Here is a 16,651-nt window from a genome sequence, read left to right on the forward strand (position 1 = left end):
AACACTCACTCCCTGAACTTGCTTCCCAGCTCTCAGCGCACATTGTTACAGATAGATATGCAAATATAACCAGGATTAGAGTGACTAGGCAACAGGATAGATCAAAAACAGTAGCAGCAGCATATGTGATGAGACAAAAAGTTAGAGCAAAAAGGGTGAATGCAGATATTCCGTGTAGCTATTGGTTAACTATTTAACTGACTATTTAGCAGTCTAATAGCTTGGGGGTAGAAGCTGTTCAGGGTCCTGTTGTTTCCAGACTTGTTGCATCGGTACTGCTTGCCATGAGGTATCAGAGAGAAGGGGGGAAGAGGCATTGTCCTGCCCTCTTCACGACTTTGTTGATGTGTGTGGACCATGATAGTTCCTTAGTTATGTGGAAACCGAGGAACATGAAGCTCTCGACCTGCTCCACAACAGCCCCGTCGATGTGGATGGAGGAGTGCTCAGCCCTCCATTTCCTGTAGTCCATGATCAGCTCCTCTTGCATGTTGAAGTAGAGGTTGTTGTCCTTGCACCACACTGCCAGGTCACTGACCTCCTCCCTGTAGGCTGTCTCATTGTCGTCAGGGATCAGGCCGACCACCGTCCTGTTGTCATACCTTGTCAGAATGTGTTCATGTGTAAAAAAAAAAGTATGTCTTCAACAGCAAATAGTAATGTCTCAGATGGCTTTCTGTGTAGTGTTGTTTCAAAAAAGATGGAGGAAGATAAGTGGAATTGGAAACACTTATTTTCCTCAATCTTTTTTACTACAAAACATAGAAACGCATCAAAGATGTTGATGTTGGGGTGGTGCTGGAGAATTGTTTCATTTATTTCCTTTTAATGTAGGACACCTGTGAACTGTACAAAAGCCTTACCAGTTCAATGTTATTGGTCATTTACACTGAGTGTACAAAACATTAAGAACACCTGCTCTTTCCATGACATAGACTGACCAGGTGAATCCAGGTGAAAGCTATGGTCCCTTATTGATGTCACTTCAATCAGTGTAGATGAAGGGGAGGTGACAGGTTAAAGAAGGGTTTTTAAGCCTTGAGACAATTGAGACATGGATTGTGTATGTGTGCCATTCAGAGGGTGAATGGGCAAGACAAAAGATTGAAGTGCCTTTCAACGGGGTATGGTAGTAGGTGCCAGTCGCACCAGTTTGTGTCAAGAACTGCAACGCTGCTGGGGTTTTCACGCTCAAAGAACATCCAGCCAACTTGGGGGGGGGGGGGGGTTCCAGGCCACTTCACACTTCTTCTTCATGTCATCATTGTCATTGGCATGGCCCCTTTTATTACTGTGTCGGTTACAAGTGTGCTGTTATCAGACCCCAGATGTAGGACTTTGCAACTTCAAAACATGGCTATTGAACTTGACATGTGTGTCAAATTCTCGTAACTCTATTGATTATTATTATGATATTGTATTGTATACATTTGATGTTATCATATTATTTATAGTTGATATTATTGTAAAGTATGCATTTCGCCTGTTCTTTACAAAGCGTGTGACAAATACCATATGATTTGAAAGTCCTGGGAGTCTGTGAGTAGGCTTTTTACCGGCTACTCGTTTCATCAGCTGATTCACAAAACACACACATACAGCTTTTTATCCCCAAAAACTTGCTGACAACTCAGTCTTTATTAGATTTCCCCCCTGTGTACATATTCAAATGACATTCTCATTATGTCTATACAATTGTTATTTTACAATCTTTTCCGACTAATGTAGATCACACTTTTTTAGTACTTTCTCTAGATTTGTTTTGTATACCATATCAAAGACATTGTTGCGTCATAAAACATATGTACACTTCATTTTGTATAAATGACCTAATGTTGTTCATAATTTAAAAACGAATGTTGAGCTGTGAGTCAGTCTGAGTTATTTTTCAAATGTAGCAGCTGTTATCAGTTAGAAGGACAACGTGCCAATTGAGCTTTCTGTCAAGGACTGAGACATCAATGCATCATATGAAAGCAGGAGGTAACCAGTAGGAACCCTGCAGAAACATAGCAAACCTACAATGACTGAATTAAAAAACAGACTTCTGGTATTCTCAAGGGCATTGTAAGAGAACATAGTGACCATTTTATCAATATGCTAGTTGATACGACAGGAGTGTAACTACATAAAATGTCTTTAACAAAAAACAAAGTTGACATTCTTCATGATTCAATGCCCAACTACCCAAAAAACAATACAGTCAAAAAGTGGGTAAAAATGTAATGTACACCAAAAAAAGTAGAATAATTTAATTTTATCCTCATAGACACTGCACACACCTTCACCATTTTGAGTGGCAAAAGAGGGTTAAGGAACTTAAGAGCAACATTTGACTAAAGTTTTTGTTGATATTGCTTGTTGTCAGTTTTCTGTGAGATTCACCATGATGGGTCTGCAATGAAAGGAGACGGAATGTGAAATGATTATATATTATTTCAATGTACAGGATACCTCTCCTCTCATTAGTAAGTACAAATCAATGGGCTTAGGTACCTATCAAAATGTCTGATTCCATCCACAACGTGCTGTGGGCTCAACCCACAGGGCTAAGACTGGGCTGCCAGGGCGGTGGCAGCAGCATCAGCGGCTGTAAATCAAATGAGATATACAGTACATAGAAGTGAATACAACAGCATCTGACTGCATCATACCGTACAATAAATGTATGTCAGAGTGAGAGACGGGTCAAATAAGTATGTAATGGAAATGTAAAATGTGCGCACATAAAATGGATGCACGCATGACTAAGTCCCTTTGGATAAAAGCGTCTGCTAAACGGCATATATTATTATATATTAAAGTGCTGACATGGTTTGGTGGATTGCAGTGTTTTGATGACATTACCCTGCGAGTCGCCCTGTGTCATGTCATCCTGTTGGTCTGGTTGGTCCAGAATGTCAGCTGGAACGGCCGAGAGAGAAAAAAACCCACATTTATTCCAATAACTTTCTGTCGTCTGTGTGTTGCTCTGTCACATCCTCATACTTGTCATTCCCAGCTCATCATGTGCTTTGGATAAACGTGTGTGTGTGTGGGGGGGGGGGGGGGGGGGGGGGATTTAGCACAAAGCAATTTAGCACAATCACACACACACACAATTTAGCACAAACACAGCCAGTACTCCACACCAAACCTCTGGTGAGTTCATTAGAGTTGTTTATTTAACTGGTCTAGCCACAGCAAAGTGCCCTGGATTCCTGTGTACGTGTGTGTGTGCGTGTTTTTGTGTGCGTACAGGCGGATTCATGTTTGTGTCTGCATAGTGTCTATTGATGTGAGCTGTGGGAGGCATCAGGCAGGGCAGTCCTGTCTCCTCTCTTACCTTCAGTTGCCTCGACAACCGAGTCCATCTCACCAGACTTCATTATCTCTGTTCAAACAAACAGACATCTGATCAGAAAAGTCACAAGGACAAAAGATGTGTTTATTTTGTGGCTCGTTGACTGAGTTGACTGGTGAACACAAATGCACAGTTTCTTCCCCTGGCGAGGAAGCCTTGGAATGCTTGGTCCTTTCATTGGTAACTACCCCAAGAAGTAAGTCAGTTTTGGGCCTTACCTTCTGAATCTGGAGTCATTGTTTCTTCCCCATCTATCTCATCGACATCTGCGGAAAAAAACACGAATCAGCCTTGTTATTACTATTTCAATTAATATTACATACATACGAGAAAAACAAATGATTTGAAATATATTTTTTGATGCATTTTAGGATATACGTGTGAAATAAAATAAATGGCCAAATAATGTATTTTTTAATGCATTTTGTAATGTATTTTAATCCATGATACACATTTGTAAATGTATTTGGAATACATACATTATTTAGAATACATACATTTGTATGGCCAATGTTTTTTATTTCACATGCATTTAAAAAAAATGTTAATCCTCGTTGGTCTCATCCTCATCTAAAAAACAGATTCATATATATTATGTTGAGCCACAATAATGAATTTGAATGTTACAACAGCTAAAGAACAAGCCATTTGAAAGCCCCAGTGATATTATTCAGGATCAGAGGAAATAAACCTGTGTGTGAATCTGCGCCTGGCTCCGCATCTGATTCAGATTGGTCATCCACTGAGTCTATGAAGATAAAATGATGGACCGTTTGACATAGGTTACTTGACAACTCTTTTATTCACTACTGCATGGATCAGCTGAAAAACAGGCAAGGTGATTAAGTGACACACAAGATAGAGAGACTTACCAGAGGCATCCTTGTCCATATCATCCTTGTCCATATCATCTTTGTCCATATCATCTTTGTCCATATCATCTTTGTCCATATCATCCTTGTCCATATCATCTTTGTCCATATCATCTTTGTCCATATCATCTTTGTCCATATCATTCTTGTCCATATCATCCTTGTCCATATCATCCTTGTCCATATCTTCTTTGTCCATATCATTCTTGTCCTTATCATCTTTGTCAGACTCAGCATCGTCAGAATCTATATCAGAAAGAAGTGTTTCAGTTACCACAATATAATACCATTGTCACGAACAATACTACACCATCTTTTACATGGAATCACATATGTACTTTTCATTATTAGCTGTTTTTCCTGACCACATGACCTGGCCTAATTATTAGCTACATTTCTATGGTTTTGTAGTGGTAACTTCACCTTTGGGCTCCTTCATCATGCTATCATCAGTGTCTTCTGACTGGGCTTCAGTGTCCTCTTCACTGTCATCCTCTTGTGGTTCAGGGGCATCGCTGGTCCCAATGTCCTTTTTACTGTTGGAGTCTGGTTCAGCCTCACTTTCATCCTTACTGTCCTCCTGACTGTGGTACTCTATTGTTTTTAGTTTTCTCTCCTCCTCTGCCTCCTCCAACTCCTCCTCCTTCTTTGTCTCCTTCTCCAGCTCCTCCTCCTCATTTGCCTCCAGCTTCGCCTCCTCGGAATCCTGTGGATGCTTAAAATCTTGCCTCCCTACAGGGCTTCCCTCCTCGATGCTGTCTTCAGGGCCGGGCTTCTGGTCCCCCACATCACTCCCCTCCTCCATGTCTGCTGCTACAGTCTCCTCCTGGCTGCCAATCACTCCTCCCCCCTCCAGGTTCATTTCCTGCTGCTCTAGTTCCTCCCTGGGGACCTGGATCATCTCATCGCTGTCATCATTGCTGTTGTCTGCGCTGTCTCTGTTTTTCTTATCATCTTTGTCTGGTTTGTCGTCTTCGGTGGTGTCCTTGCTGTCATCTGAGTCGTTCTTAACGTCTTTCTCTGGCCTGTCATCGTCTGTGTCAGAGTCTGAGTCTGCAGCACCTTGTTTGCTGTCGCTGTCTGCCGCTTCTTCTGTCTGTGTGTCTTCTGCATGGGCCTTACCATCTAGTTCAGTGTCCTTATCCTCATCACTGTCATCTTTGTCTGTGGCAGCATCTGCAGACAAGTGAGAATGTTAAGACATCCTGGTAATGAATACGGTTCTGTTAGGGCAGGTATTCCCAAACCCCCAGGGATACGTACAATGCCGTCGGGGGTATGCCAAATAAAAATGTGATTCACATTTGTTTTTAAACCGTCCATTTTCAAACCGTCCATTTATATTTTCCAACTGGGCTAAACATTTGGTAATACATTTTCTTGCCTGAGTTGCCTTGTTTCACTGCCAAAAATAAAATTTTACCATCTAGTGTTCAGCGAAATAACAACAAAGTCAAATACAGTTAGCCTAGTCAAATAATTAACATCCATTACTCGCTCGCTGGACACTAGATGGTTAACCATTACTCGCTCGCTGGAATTCCACTAACGGTCCATATGTAGCCAAACGTAGCTGCTGCTCATGTTGATATCTGTACTGATGGCGCAAAAGCCATGACAGAGGGACATAGTGGAGTGGTAACGCGTGTGCAAGCGCGTTGGGTACACTGCAGCATCCACCGAGAGGCTCTTGCTGCCAAGGGAATGCCTTGAAAAACGACAGCTTGAAAAACGTTTTGCAAACTAAAAGTTAAAATGGTTAACTTTAAAGCAAGGCCCCTGAACTCTCGTATATTTTCTGCACTATGCAATGATATGGGCAGCGACCATGTAACGCTTTTACAACATACAGAAATGCGCTGGTTATCAAGGTTCAAAGTATTGACAAGTTTTTTTCAAATTGAGAGACGAGCTTAAAGTTTTCTTTACTGACCGTCATTTTCACCTGTCTGACCACTTGCATGATGAAGAGTTTCTCACAAGACTGAATCTAGGATTACAGGGACTCTCTGCAACTATATTCAATGTGCGGGACAAAATTGAGGCTATGGTTAAGAAGTTGGAGCTCTTCTCTGTCTGCATTAACAAGGACAACACACAGGTCTTTCCATCATTGTATGATTTTTTTGTGTGCAAATGAACTCAAGCCTTCGGACAATGTCAAGTGTGATATAGCGAAGCACCTGAGTGAGTTGGGTGTGCAATTACGCAGGTACTTTCCCGAAACGGATAACACAAACAACTGGATTACCACGAGCCAGGTTGTGACAAAAACTCACACCCATTCTTATGTTTAATAAATGTATCGTATAGTGTGTGTGTGGCAGGCTTACAATGATGGCAAAAAACAACGTTTGAGACTTTGTTGACCCTGGTGCTAGAGGGGTCATGCAGCTGGAGGTTGAATGTTTGAAGGTGTACGGGACTATAAAAAGTTTGGGAACTACTGTGTTAGGCTATATGAAGTAGAATATGTAGAACCAAGTGAGAACAAGAGAGATCTTAGTATTGAGCCTTTTGGGAGGCCAGTGATAAGACCTACCCTATCGTGACCCTTGGGTGAGAGACTAACGTAACCTTCAATGAGCACACTCCCCTGCAGAGTCGTTATCTAACGTTTTTTCTTCATCTGCGGCATCCTTTTCATCTGCACCAAGAGGATGCAGATGAGAAGGAAGTCAAAAACAGGTTTATGACCAACTGAAGGATAGAACAGCTCAAAATTACAGTTTCCCAGGCAATCAATGTCCAGTTCAGAAATGTCAACTAAACACACCTGCATCACTCTTGTCGTCACTCTTGTCATCATCTTTGTCCGTCTCTGTGGCCTCATCCATGTCATCACTGGTGACATCTACAATAACACATGATTTATGTCATCAAACTGCCGTCACCTATTATTTGATGTCTTTGAATTGCCAATGAACCTGTCTAGAACAACATTACAATAAAACCTTGATGTTGTTCCTCATACTTACCAGCAGAGTCAGCTTGCACGTCTGTCAGCACTTCATCTTGAAAAGAAACAAAAAGTTGGTTGTGTGTTTTATTATGAGTACCTAATCATATTAGACAGGATAATGTATTGTCTACTTATCAATGCTTTGAATGGGGGATCAGTGTATGTGTGTCAGGACTGTCACAATGTCTGCTTTAAACACATTTTACCTGTGGAGTCACTTCCTGGAGACTCTGTGGAGTCACTTCCTGGAGACTCTGTGGAGTCACTTCCTGGAGACTCTGCGGAGTCACTTCCTGGAGACTCTGTGGAGTCACTTTCTGGAGACTTATCCACACCTGCTGAGTCTGAAATCATAATTTAATTAGCAACATAAATGTATTATATTTATTAATTAACAACATAGACCTGTTGATTTTTACAGCGATGTTTGTTACACTGATTATGTTTATTATAATGATAATGCTTGTTACAATGATAATGTTTGTTACAATGATAATGTTAGTATGTTCTGATGATCTGTGAAGTTAGAGTTTGGTTATTGTGTAAGTAAGTCAGAGAGAATGGGTCTTACCCAAATCCTCTGTTGACACCTCTGTTGACACCTTCTCCCTGTCATCAGCACCATCTGTATCTGTGGTGAAGACAGACTAAATGAGTCAAAATTCAAACAATTTACGGCCGTTTTGTCATGGGTGAGTGTTATTGTGGCCCTAGTCTAGAATGAGTTAATTGTTTTAGGGTACGTCCCAAATGGCACCCTATTACCTATACAGTGCACTATATTTGACCTATACTAAACAGTCCTGGGTCAGTATCCCAATTCCAATAACTGGGTGTATCACAATTCCAATACTTATTGTTGATCTGTCTATCTATTGATTGACGTATGTCAAGTCAAAATTATCATTCACAGTGATGAAGGACTTGAAGATTTAGGCTCAGTGGTTGTGAAGTCTGCCATTGCTTTCTGTGCTGCAAGATGTGCCCTCACCTGGTATATCATAAGTGTCTACGGTCTCTGCCACAGCCTCAGAGGCATCTGAAAAAACAGATCATATTTGATCATGTACTGACAGTCATCATCAGCTCTACCCTACATCCCTCCATTAACGTAGCCATGTGGACTCAGCTAATAATGTAACCTAATGTAGAAGGAGTAAAAGAAACGCCTGAGTGGAGTTCACACATCCACTTTTCAGTGGAAAAGGAAGCTAGGTTGAAGATAGCTGTATCCCTGAAAACAGGATGCATCCGGTTGTTGGCAACTCCACTCAAGGTGCTAGTAATGTAACAGTATTTCTGTATCATTATATTACTATGTATCAGATGAACTATCATTTTGTACTTTATTATATTACTATGTTTTTTATTTATTTTTTTATTTTATTTCATTTATTTTATTTATTCATTTATTTTATTTCACCTTTATTTAACCATGTATCAGATGAACTATCATTTTGTACTTTATTATATTACTAGGTATCAGATGAACTATCATTTTGTACTTTATTATATTACTAGGTATCAGATGAACTATCATTTTGTACTTTATTATATTACTAGGTATGATAACTCTAGTCTAGAAGAATGTGCCTTTCATTTTGTATCTTTGTTTTGACTAAAGTAGCTTTTGTGTCCAAAAGAATGAGACAACTTTGACATTGGGTAGCAAGAACATCTCTCAAAACATATTGTTTCACTCACCAGCTGCATCCGTTGTATCTTGGCTGCCTGCTGCTTCAGCTGCATCTTAACATAATGACATTAATGTTATTGGAAGGTATGAAAATACTGTATCATTTCCTACCTTGTTATTGAACATGATTACATAACCATACAGTAGTTTGGCCATATATTTGCTGCTGATGTTAACTGCCACTAAAATTGTTTATTTGATTAATGCTTGACAATAGATGTATGGCTGCAGTATTTCTTCCCCCAGGGTTGTCCAATTCTCACTTGAAAGTAGACAGACAGATGCAGTAACTACTGTAAAAATATATATATATTTAAAAAGCACATTACAGCACAGCACAGGCCAGTGTGGCCTGGGGAAACAACAAATGCCATGCATTCTCATCGTCACCATGGAAATCATTTTAGGGTGTGTCTGACTTTCCCTCACAGATTTTCACTCAGAGGCTAATGTGTGGTACGCAGTGCTGTGACACACGATAGAAGAATGCATCTGTACATCCTGCATTGTTATCAAATGATTTCGACCTTTGCCCTTAACCCTTATCATTGACCTTTGTGTATTTTGCTCCTAGGTCTCACCTGGGGCATCAGAGTCATCAGGATTGCCTGTAGTTTCCACGCTGGTATCTCTGTCTGTAGGACAAGGAAGGGTGAGTATGATGCTCTCTGTGAAATCCCTAGTATAGAGTGTTTTTCATTGAATTCAAATGAATTGGTTTCTCACTGTTTGTGTCTGGGAATATATCACTGCTACTGGCATCTGATAAATGAAGAACAAACATCAGGTGAGTTGGAATTAGACGTTTGGCATTAGAAGTTTTAGCCATGGATTCTTCAGTACTAAAATCTGTCTGGGTAAGATTAATATTACCATGACATGTTTCCTTGGTAACTGGTTTTGATTGGGCTTACTGTCTTTCAGATAATGTATTCCTCTAAGACATCTGATGCAGTTTATAGTGGGTGTTAAAGAATGACAGTAAGTAAACAATGTGTTATGTCATGAGGAGGTTTGGGGAATTGGGAAACGTGGTTTTTGGCGAGCCTTGATATACCTTTGGCTTGGATTTGAGACCCCTTTGGTTTACTGTCTGGACATTTACTGTCTGGTCTAGAAAGCATTTGTTTAGCTCTGTTTCGGGGGGGGGGGGGGGGGGGTGTTGTTATACTGTACGTGAGTATCCCCCATTGCAGATCCTCTATAGGGGATAGTTAAGTGTTTTTTATAGTCTTATAGCAGGCCCATTTTGTATGCTCACTAATTATTTGATGTAATTTTGATAATTGTGGCTAATGAATGAGGTGTGTGTTTCTTACATTATAGTCTGAGCAGCTCAACATGTGTTGTCAACAGACCCACACACACCCACCCACCCACCCACACCCACCCACACACACACACACACACACACACACACACACACACACACACACACACACACACACACACACACACACACACACACACACACACTGACCTGGGGTGTCTGTTGTATCAGGTGAGGAATCCACTGCACCTAAAAACAAATCATGACCAACAGCTCAGCGTTCCTTCTCTCATGTTGAACTTTCTTCACTGGTACTGTGAGGGGAAATGTTTTACTTTCTTAGGGAATCGGCATATTCATTCTTGTTTTCTAATCTACAGAGTTGGTTTCCTTGAAAGTCTAGTTGAGTTGGTTCTACATCATTCACTCAAGATGGCATTAACTTCTTCCTTGATGGAAAGATCCCCAGACCCAGACCCTCATACCTCCTGATAGCTCTTTACTGGAATCAGTCCCATCTGTGGTCCCTGTGAACAACAGAGGATTTCTTATTAGTGTCCGTCAGTATAAAATGGTGCATACCTTGAGTGGTTAAGAAGGTATTAGGTAGGAGATACATTGGCGTCAGTACAAACCTGCGGAGACTACATCCGGGCTCCCTGTGAGGCCTCCGCCATCTTTGTCACCTGAGAAAAAAAGTATCATAGCGCCCCTTGCCAATGATCACCCAGCTAAGCCAATACCAAACTGGAAAACTCAGTATCTTAATGTATCCAATTATGCAACAGTCAAATGGTTTGACTTTTAGCACTGTTGAGGTTTCAGTCCATTGTTTTCAAATGGAAATGAAATAAAACAACAAAGCACATATCGGAAGCGATCCATACGTAACCTATATGTGTAGAGGGGTTGTCCGTGTGCTTACCTTTAAGGTGCACTAGCAAGGGGGCAGCTCTCTCTGAAACACACAGCACAAGGAATGGTGTCATTACACCAGCATAAACACTAGTTCAGACTGAATAGAAAACCACTTTTAATTAACAAAGCTGATTTGCATGTACTTTTTAACTGTTGTGGTGATTATGAATGTCATGATAAAACACAAATTACACATTACCATCATTGTCTGCCTCGGTTCCATCTGTCAAATAAATATGCATTAGATAGCATTAGGGGAGCATGATTAGTGGTTTGGGGAACTAGCTCCATTTGAATGGGTCATATATGAGGCCCACCCTACTCCTCTCTCTACCCCACATCAGGCAAAGGACAACAGACCTCTTTTGTGTCTCCACAGAGAGACCAGGGTTCTGATTACACTGCCATTGTGGAGAAGCAGAGGACTCCCATTGTGGTTCAATGAGATGGATGGAGGTCGCAGTATACATTGGATAAGCCTCCTCACTTAAACATTATGTCATGGTCATTTCAGTTTATATATTTGCTCACTTTATGTTTGCAGTGTAGCTTAGAGTAGCTTAAACTGGATAACTGGAAAGGTGAAGCATGATGAATGAAATTCAACTTAAATAAAAACCATCATCTAGACAACATCTTGTGCACATAACTATAAAATTGTCATTATTATTAAACTGTAGTTACTGATGGAAGAATTCTAAATTCACCCACATTTATATGATTTAGAAGAATGTTTACTTGCATGTTTTCTTACCATTAACAGGGGCTGAGATAGCAAGACCAGCCAAAGCAAAGATCAAAGGAACAATCAACAGTCTGTTAGAATAAGAAAAAAAGATATAACTGGTCACTTCACTTTTTAAACAATAATTTAGTCAAACAGATAGTCTGTGTTCTCCTAGAAGCCATCTTAGGGTTTTTAGTGGCAGTGGAACATTTTAAAACGACTATTTGAGAATGGAAGGTTGCAGGAAATGTGTTTGCCCTGCTCATAGCATTATAACACATGTGAATATATGTACCTTGCAGCAGGGAAAGGTTCTTATGTTCAACATATCTTATGGATAATTACTGATCACTAAAACCAATTCAAAGTTGTTAGATGATGTACTTGATCTTTGTAATATAATGAAAAGTCAAACACAGGGTGTTTATTAAACATTTAGACTTTCTCAAATTCTGACTTCTCAAAAGCTTTTTAAAGACTGTCTAGAGTCCCATCATTTTATCTCGTACCACAATCATTATTGGGTTTTTATCCTATTGTTATTGGAGTTTAGAAATGAACAAGGAAATCTTAAATAAGAAAAAGAACTACATCTCCAACATATTGTGATCTACACAAAAACAATTCATTCAACTATCCCCTCTTGCCATCATTGAAATACCCAAAGCAGATGTAAACTTCTCAGGTTTCATTCTACATGTAGAGTGACAAATAAAACTTCCCCCAAGAATACAGATATATGTCCAAATAGATTGAGTAATTGTATAAGTACCCGTACACACATGTAAGTTCCAAATAAATACCAAAAGCTAGCCATCCTTGTGTTAGTATTCACTTACCGTGACAACATTGTGATGGGATAGTTTAGCCAGTGGGGCAACACTCAGGTGTCTCTATAGTTTCCAGTAGGTCTACAGTCTGGCTGGAGGGAACCCAAGGGGTTTTATACTTTCACCACTCCCTCCGCTCCTAGGGGGCAGAGCCTGTGAGACACACAGAGAGACACAGGGGGCTTGCAGAGGAACATCATTGCACTCCTTTAAAATAAGGTTGAGAGAGGCTCTGACAACTTTGTTTGTGTTTCCAAACAGTGATCTGAATCAATCCCCCATATCTCTCCCCTAAACATTCAGCCCCTCACACATACTCATAGCATACACTCACCCCGCCCCCCTCTCAAAGTACCCAAACATATCACTTAGGTGTGTAGATCGTTTTGTTGTTTTATTTCTTTTGTTTGCCCGTGAGATTTTAATTGTGTTTCTCAAGTGAGCTGTGGTTGGTGTGCTCTTCTGGGGAACAAAACACAGATGTGTGGTTAGGCAGGAAATGTTCTTGGATTTTAACCACGTGCTTATTACTCTGTGCTTTTTTCTTGGCATAGCAGGCTACTCGTAGACTACCTGCCTAGAAGTTATCTAGTGGTAAGGGTATGATGTAGCCAGATATAAAGTAGGTATGTTGTGATGTTTTTATGGTGTGAACTGAGAGTCAATGGCAGTAGAGGAATGGGTTCTACAATTCTATTTATGAAGGTTATGTAATGCTCACCGACACAGGATGTTGAACATGTTGTAAAAAAAAAAAAAGTAAGCTTCATCAAATCTGTCCCTAAAATCTTTACATTCTTGTCAGAGCTGAATGCCAGCCGGAGAGGAGGAGATTGTTGAGAGACCTTCAGTCTTTCTTTGTTTTACATTAGGCAGTAGAGAACCTTCTTACAAGGTTCAGTATGGTTGAAACAGGGAAGCAAACATCAAGGCAAATAGTGTGCCTTGATGTTACCATTTTTAAGAATGTTGTAACATAGTTAAAGCCTTGTAACTTTTTGATGACGTTTTCTAGCAGTGTTGGGAACCTCTGTGATAGTCTAGGACTTTGTCCCACCCAATCAACTTTCAGTGACTTCATTAGTGATGATGATTAGGATTTAGCATGTTAGGTTTTGAGACATTGACATAAAGATAAACCTGGACCAACATGGATAACTTTAGTACCATCTCTATGGAAAAAGAAAAGTTGCTACATTATCACCCTTATCATTTCACTCCTCACAAGTTGCATCACAGACTTACACTCTCACTCTGAGGAAACTTTTAAAGCCAGTGTTGAAGAGAAAGGATAGTTTTTGTTTCGTAGTTCCAACCCAAACTCTTCTTGCATGCTTGTCAAATAACTCTTCTACTAACCTGATGAAAACATTCATCAAGACATTTTCACATGCAAGATACCCCACTGGCAGGATTATAATGGGTCTGGACTTTTTCTTATAGGTCAGATTTAACTCTCTTGAGGATTGGGGATTGACTGTTTCAGATGCTAATCTGATGCTAATGTTAACGTTTGTATGGTAATTAGGCGAAAAGCCAATAGATAGTTACTGTAACAGAATAGAAGATGAAGCTTCCAATCATATTAACTCCCTGTTGTTAACTTGACCAATTCTCCCACACATAGTATACTCGGTCATATAATACTTTATATGGTCAAATAATATTCATAGAACAAAAAGGAAAGTTTTACATCTTCCTAAGTCTGAGGGTGGTTTTAACCTTCCAGACTTGGAATTGTATCAACTCACTACCCAAGGCTAATACTTGCGACATATAGTTAAAGCTGCAATATGTAACTTTTTGGGCGATCTGACCAAATTCACATAGAAATGTGTGTTATAGAGCTGTCATTCTCATTGGAAGCAAGACTATGAAGGGGTATATCTGTTTTATGTGTGCTATTTCTCTGCTTCCCGTTAGTTTTGGCTCTTTTACCCTTTCGGTTTTGTACACCAGCTTCAAACAGATGAAAATTCTATATTTTTGGTTATGGAAAGCGGTTTAGATGGTCCAGTGATTCTCTACACTATACTTGCTTGTTTAGTCACATACACTGAAATTAGGCAAACTATTAGAATAATAGCAGCCAGGAAATGGTGGAGCGATTTCTGCATAGTGCATCTAAAAAGGAACAATGGGTACATATTGAAGATGTGGATGCTCATCCCCAGAATATTTTTACATGTCTATTTTCAAAGGATAAAGCTAAGAACATTAACAACTTCATAGTTAAAAACACTGTAACAACATGGAAGAAAATGAAAGTATTCTACAAGAACCAATGTGCCTTCCTAAAAACACAACCCTATGGAACATTCCTTGGATAGCTTTTCACAATTCACTGATAAATTGGTCCACATGGAAAACTAAAGGCATAGCAATTGTAAAAGACATGGTAACAGGAAATACATTCATTTCCATGACAGAATTAAAAAGTAATTTTGGACAGACCAATGTAGATAGTATCAAATACATGCAACATAAGAGTTACATATCACAAAATTTGGATTAGAAATGTGTTGGACATTAGAGCAACCTTGAGGGAATCGTATTTGAGACAGAAAGGGGTATTCATACGATAGGGAAGATATACAAAACCTTGCAGGGAGCATATCCAAATGACAATCTCTTAGAAAATAATATAAACTACTGGAACCAAGACTTCAGGAGAACTGATGTTGGCACAAGATGGAGGGAGAGAGTTGGAGCATAACTAACAAAATTACATTTAACAACAATGTACCCTTAATCCAGTATAAACCAATGTTAATTATACAAGAGACAAAATGCACAGATGCTACAGCACAACAGCAGAGTCATGTCTTAAGTGTAAAACTATTAATGACTCAATAATCCATGCTCTCTGGGAATGCTATAGTCTCCGGAAGTTGTGGGCGGAGCTAGAAAGTTGGTATTACAATGTAAACTTACTTTTAATCCGTCTGTCTGCATATTTCAAGACATGACATATAGGGATGTCGTGAGATACCCAATGGGTTGGGTGATGCTCTTCTCATCACTCATCTTGAAACAACGTATACTAAAAACTTGGAAATCAATCCGCCATCATTAACACATGGGAAAATCTAATGATTTATTGTTTAAATATTGAAAGTGTGTGGGCTACGGAGAGAAACAAAATGGTGCTGTTTCAGGCCATGTGGCAGAAAGTGATGTGGGAGCTGGAGATAAGGGAAAGGGGTATACCTAGTCAGTTGTACAACTGAAATGTGTCTTCTGCATTTAACCCAACCCTTCTGAATCAGAGAGGTGTGGGGGGGCTGCCATTCCCCCGCCTGGGGGAACAGTGGGTTAACTGCCTTGCTCAGGGGCAGAATGACAGATTTTTACCTTGTCAGTTTAGGGATTTGAGCCCACCACTCTAACCACCAGGCTATTTATAGATTGGGGTGGGTGTGTGCTAGTGTGTCTGGGCAGGTGTGATGTAATTGATGTTTGTTCGATGTTGTTGTTTGTATGTGTATGTTTTGTATTGTCTATAAAAGATTAAAAACATTTTACAAAAAATAAAAAGGATAACTTTAGTATCATCTCTATGGAAAAACAGCTGCTACATTATCACCCTTATCATTTCACTCCTCACGAGTTGCATGACAGACTTACACTCTCACTCTGAGGAAACTTTTAAAGCCAGTGTTGAAGAGCAAGGAGAATTTTTGTTTCTTAATTCCAACTGAAACTCTTCTTGCATGCTTGTCAAATACAGTGGGGCAAAAAAGTATTTAGTCAGCCACCAATTGTGCAAGTTCTCCCAATTAAAAAAATGAGAGAGGCCTGTAATTGTCATCATAGGTACACTTCAACTATGACAGACAAAATTAGAAAAAAAAATACAGAAAATCACATTGTAGGATTTTATAATGAATTTATTTGCAAATTATGGTGGAAAATAACTATTTCGTCACCTACAAACAAGCAAGATTTCTGGCTCTCACAGACCTGTAACTTCTTCTTTAAGAGGCTCCTCTGTCCTCCACTCATTACCTGTATTAATGGCACCTGTTTGAAC

General features: G+C 39.8%; 1 protein-coding gene across 2 annotated transcripts; it reads right to left on the reverse strand.

Moving 5' to 3' along the window:
• Positions 1–1,608: 1,608 nt before the first annotated feature.
• On the reverse strand, positions 1,609–12,755 carry LOC109903408 (otolith matrix protein OMM-64). 2 transcript variants are annotated; one of them, XM_020500089.2, is made up of 23 exons: positions 12,628–12,755; positions 11,816–11,877; positions 11,261–11,284; positions 11,069–11,101; positions 10,779–10,829; positions 10,629–10,670; positions 10,354–10,392; positions 9,600–9,635; positions 9,455–9,508; positions 8,882–8,920; positions 8,169–8,216; positions 7,749–7,808; positions 7,384–7,521; positions 7,194–7,229; positions 6,992–7,069; positions 4,639–5,391; positions 4,216–4,461; positions 4,035–4,091; positions 3,562–3,609; positions 3,326–3,373; positions 2,848–2,904; positions 2,497–2,590; positions 1,609–2,395 (listed from the first exon to the last, which is right to left on the reverse strand). In XM_020500089.2, exons 1-22 carry the CDS (start codon positions 12,636–12,638, stop codon positions 2,550–2,552), a joined length of 2,001 nt encoding a protein of 666 aa, XP_020355678.1. In that variant the 5' UTR covers positions 12,639–12,755; the 3' UTR covers positions 1,609–2,395; positions 2,497–2,549. The 2 variants fall into 2 exon arrangements, with proteins under 2 accessions (XP_020355678.1, XP_020355677.1); XM_020500088.2 differs by having other exon boundaries at positions 8,882–8,926.
• Between the last annotated feature and the right edge of the window lie 3,896 nt (positions 12,756–16,651).

Source organism: Oncorhynchus kisutch, linkage group LG14 (assembly GCF_002021735.2).
Source record: "Oncorhynchus kisutch isolate 150728-3 linkage group LG14, Okis_V2, whole genome shotgun sequence".
Taxonomy (NCBI): Eukaryota; Metazoa; Chordata; class Actinopteri; order Salmoniformes; family Salmonidae; genus Oncorhynchus; species Oncorhynchus kisutch.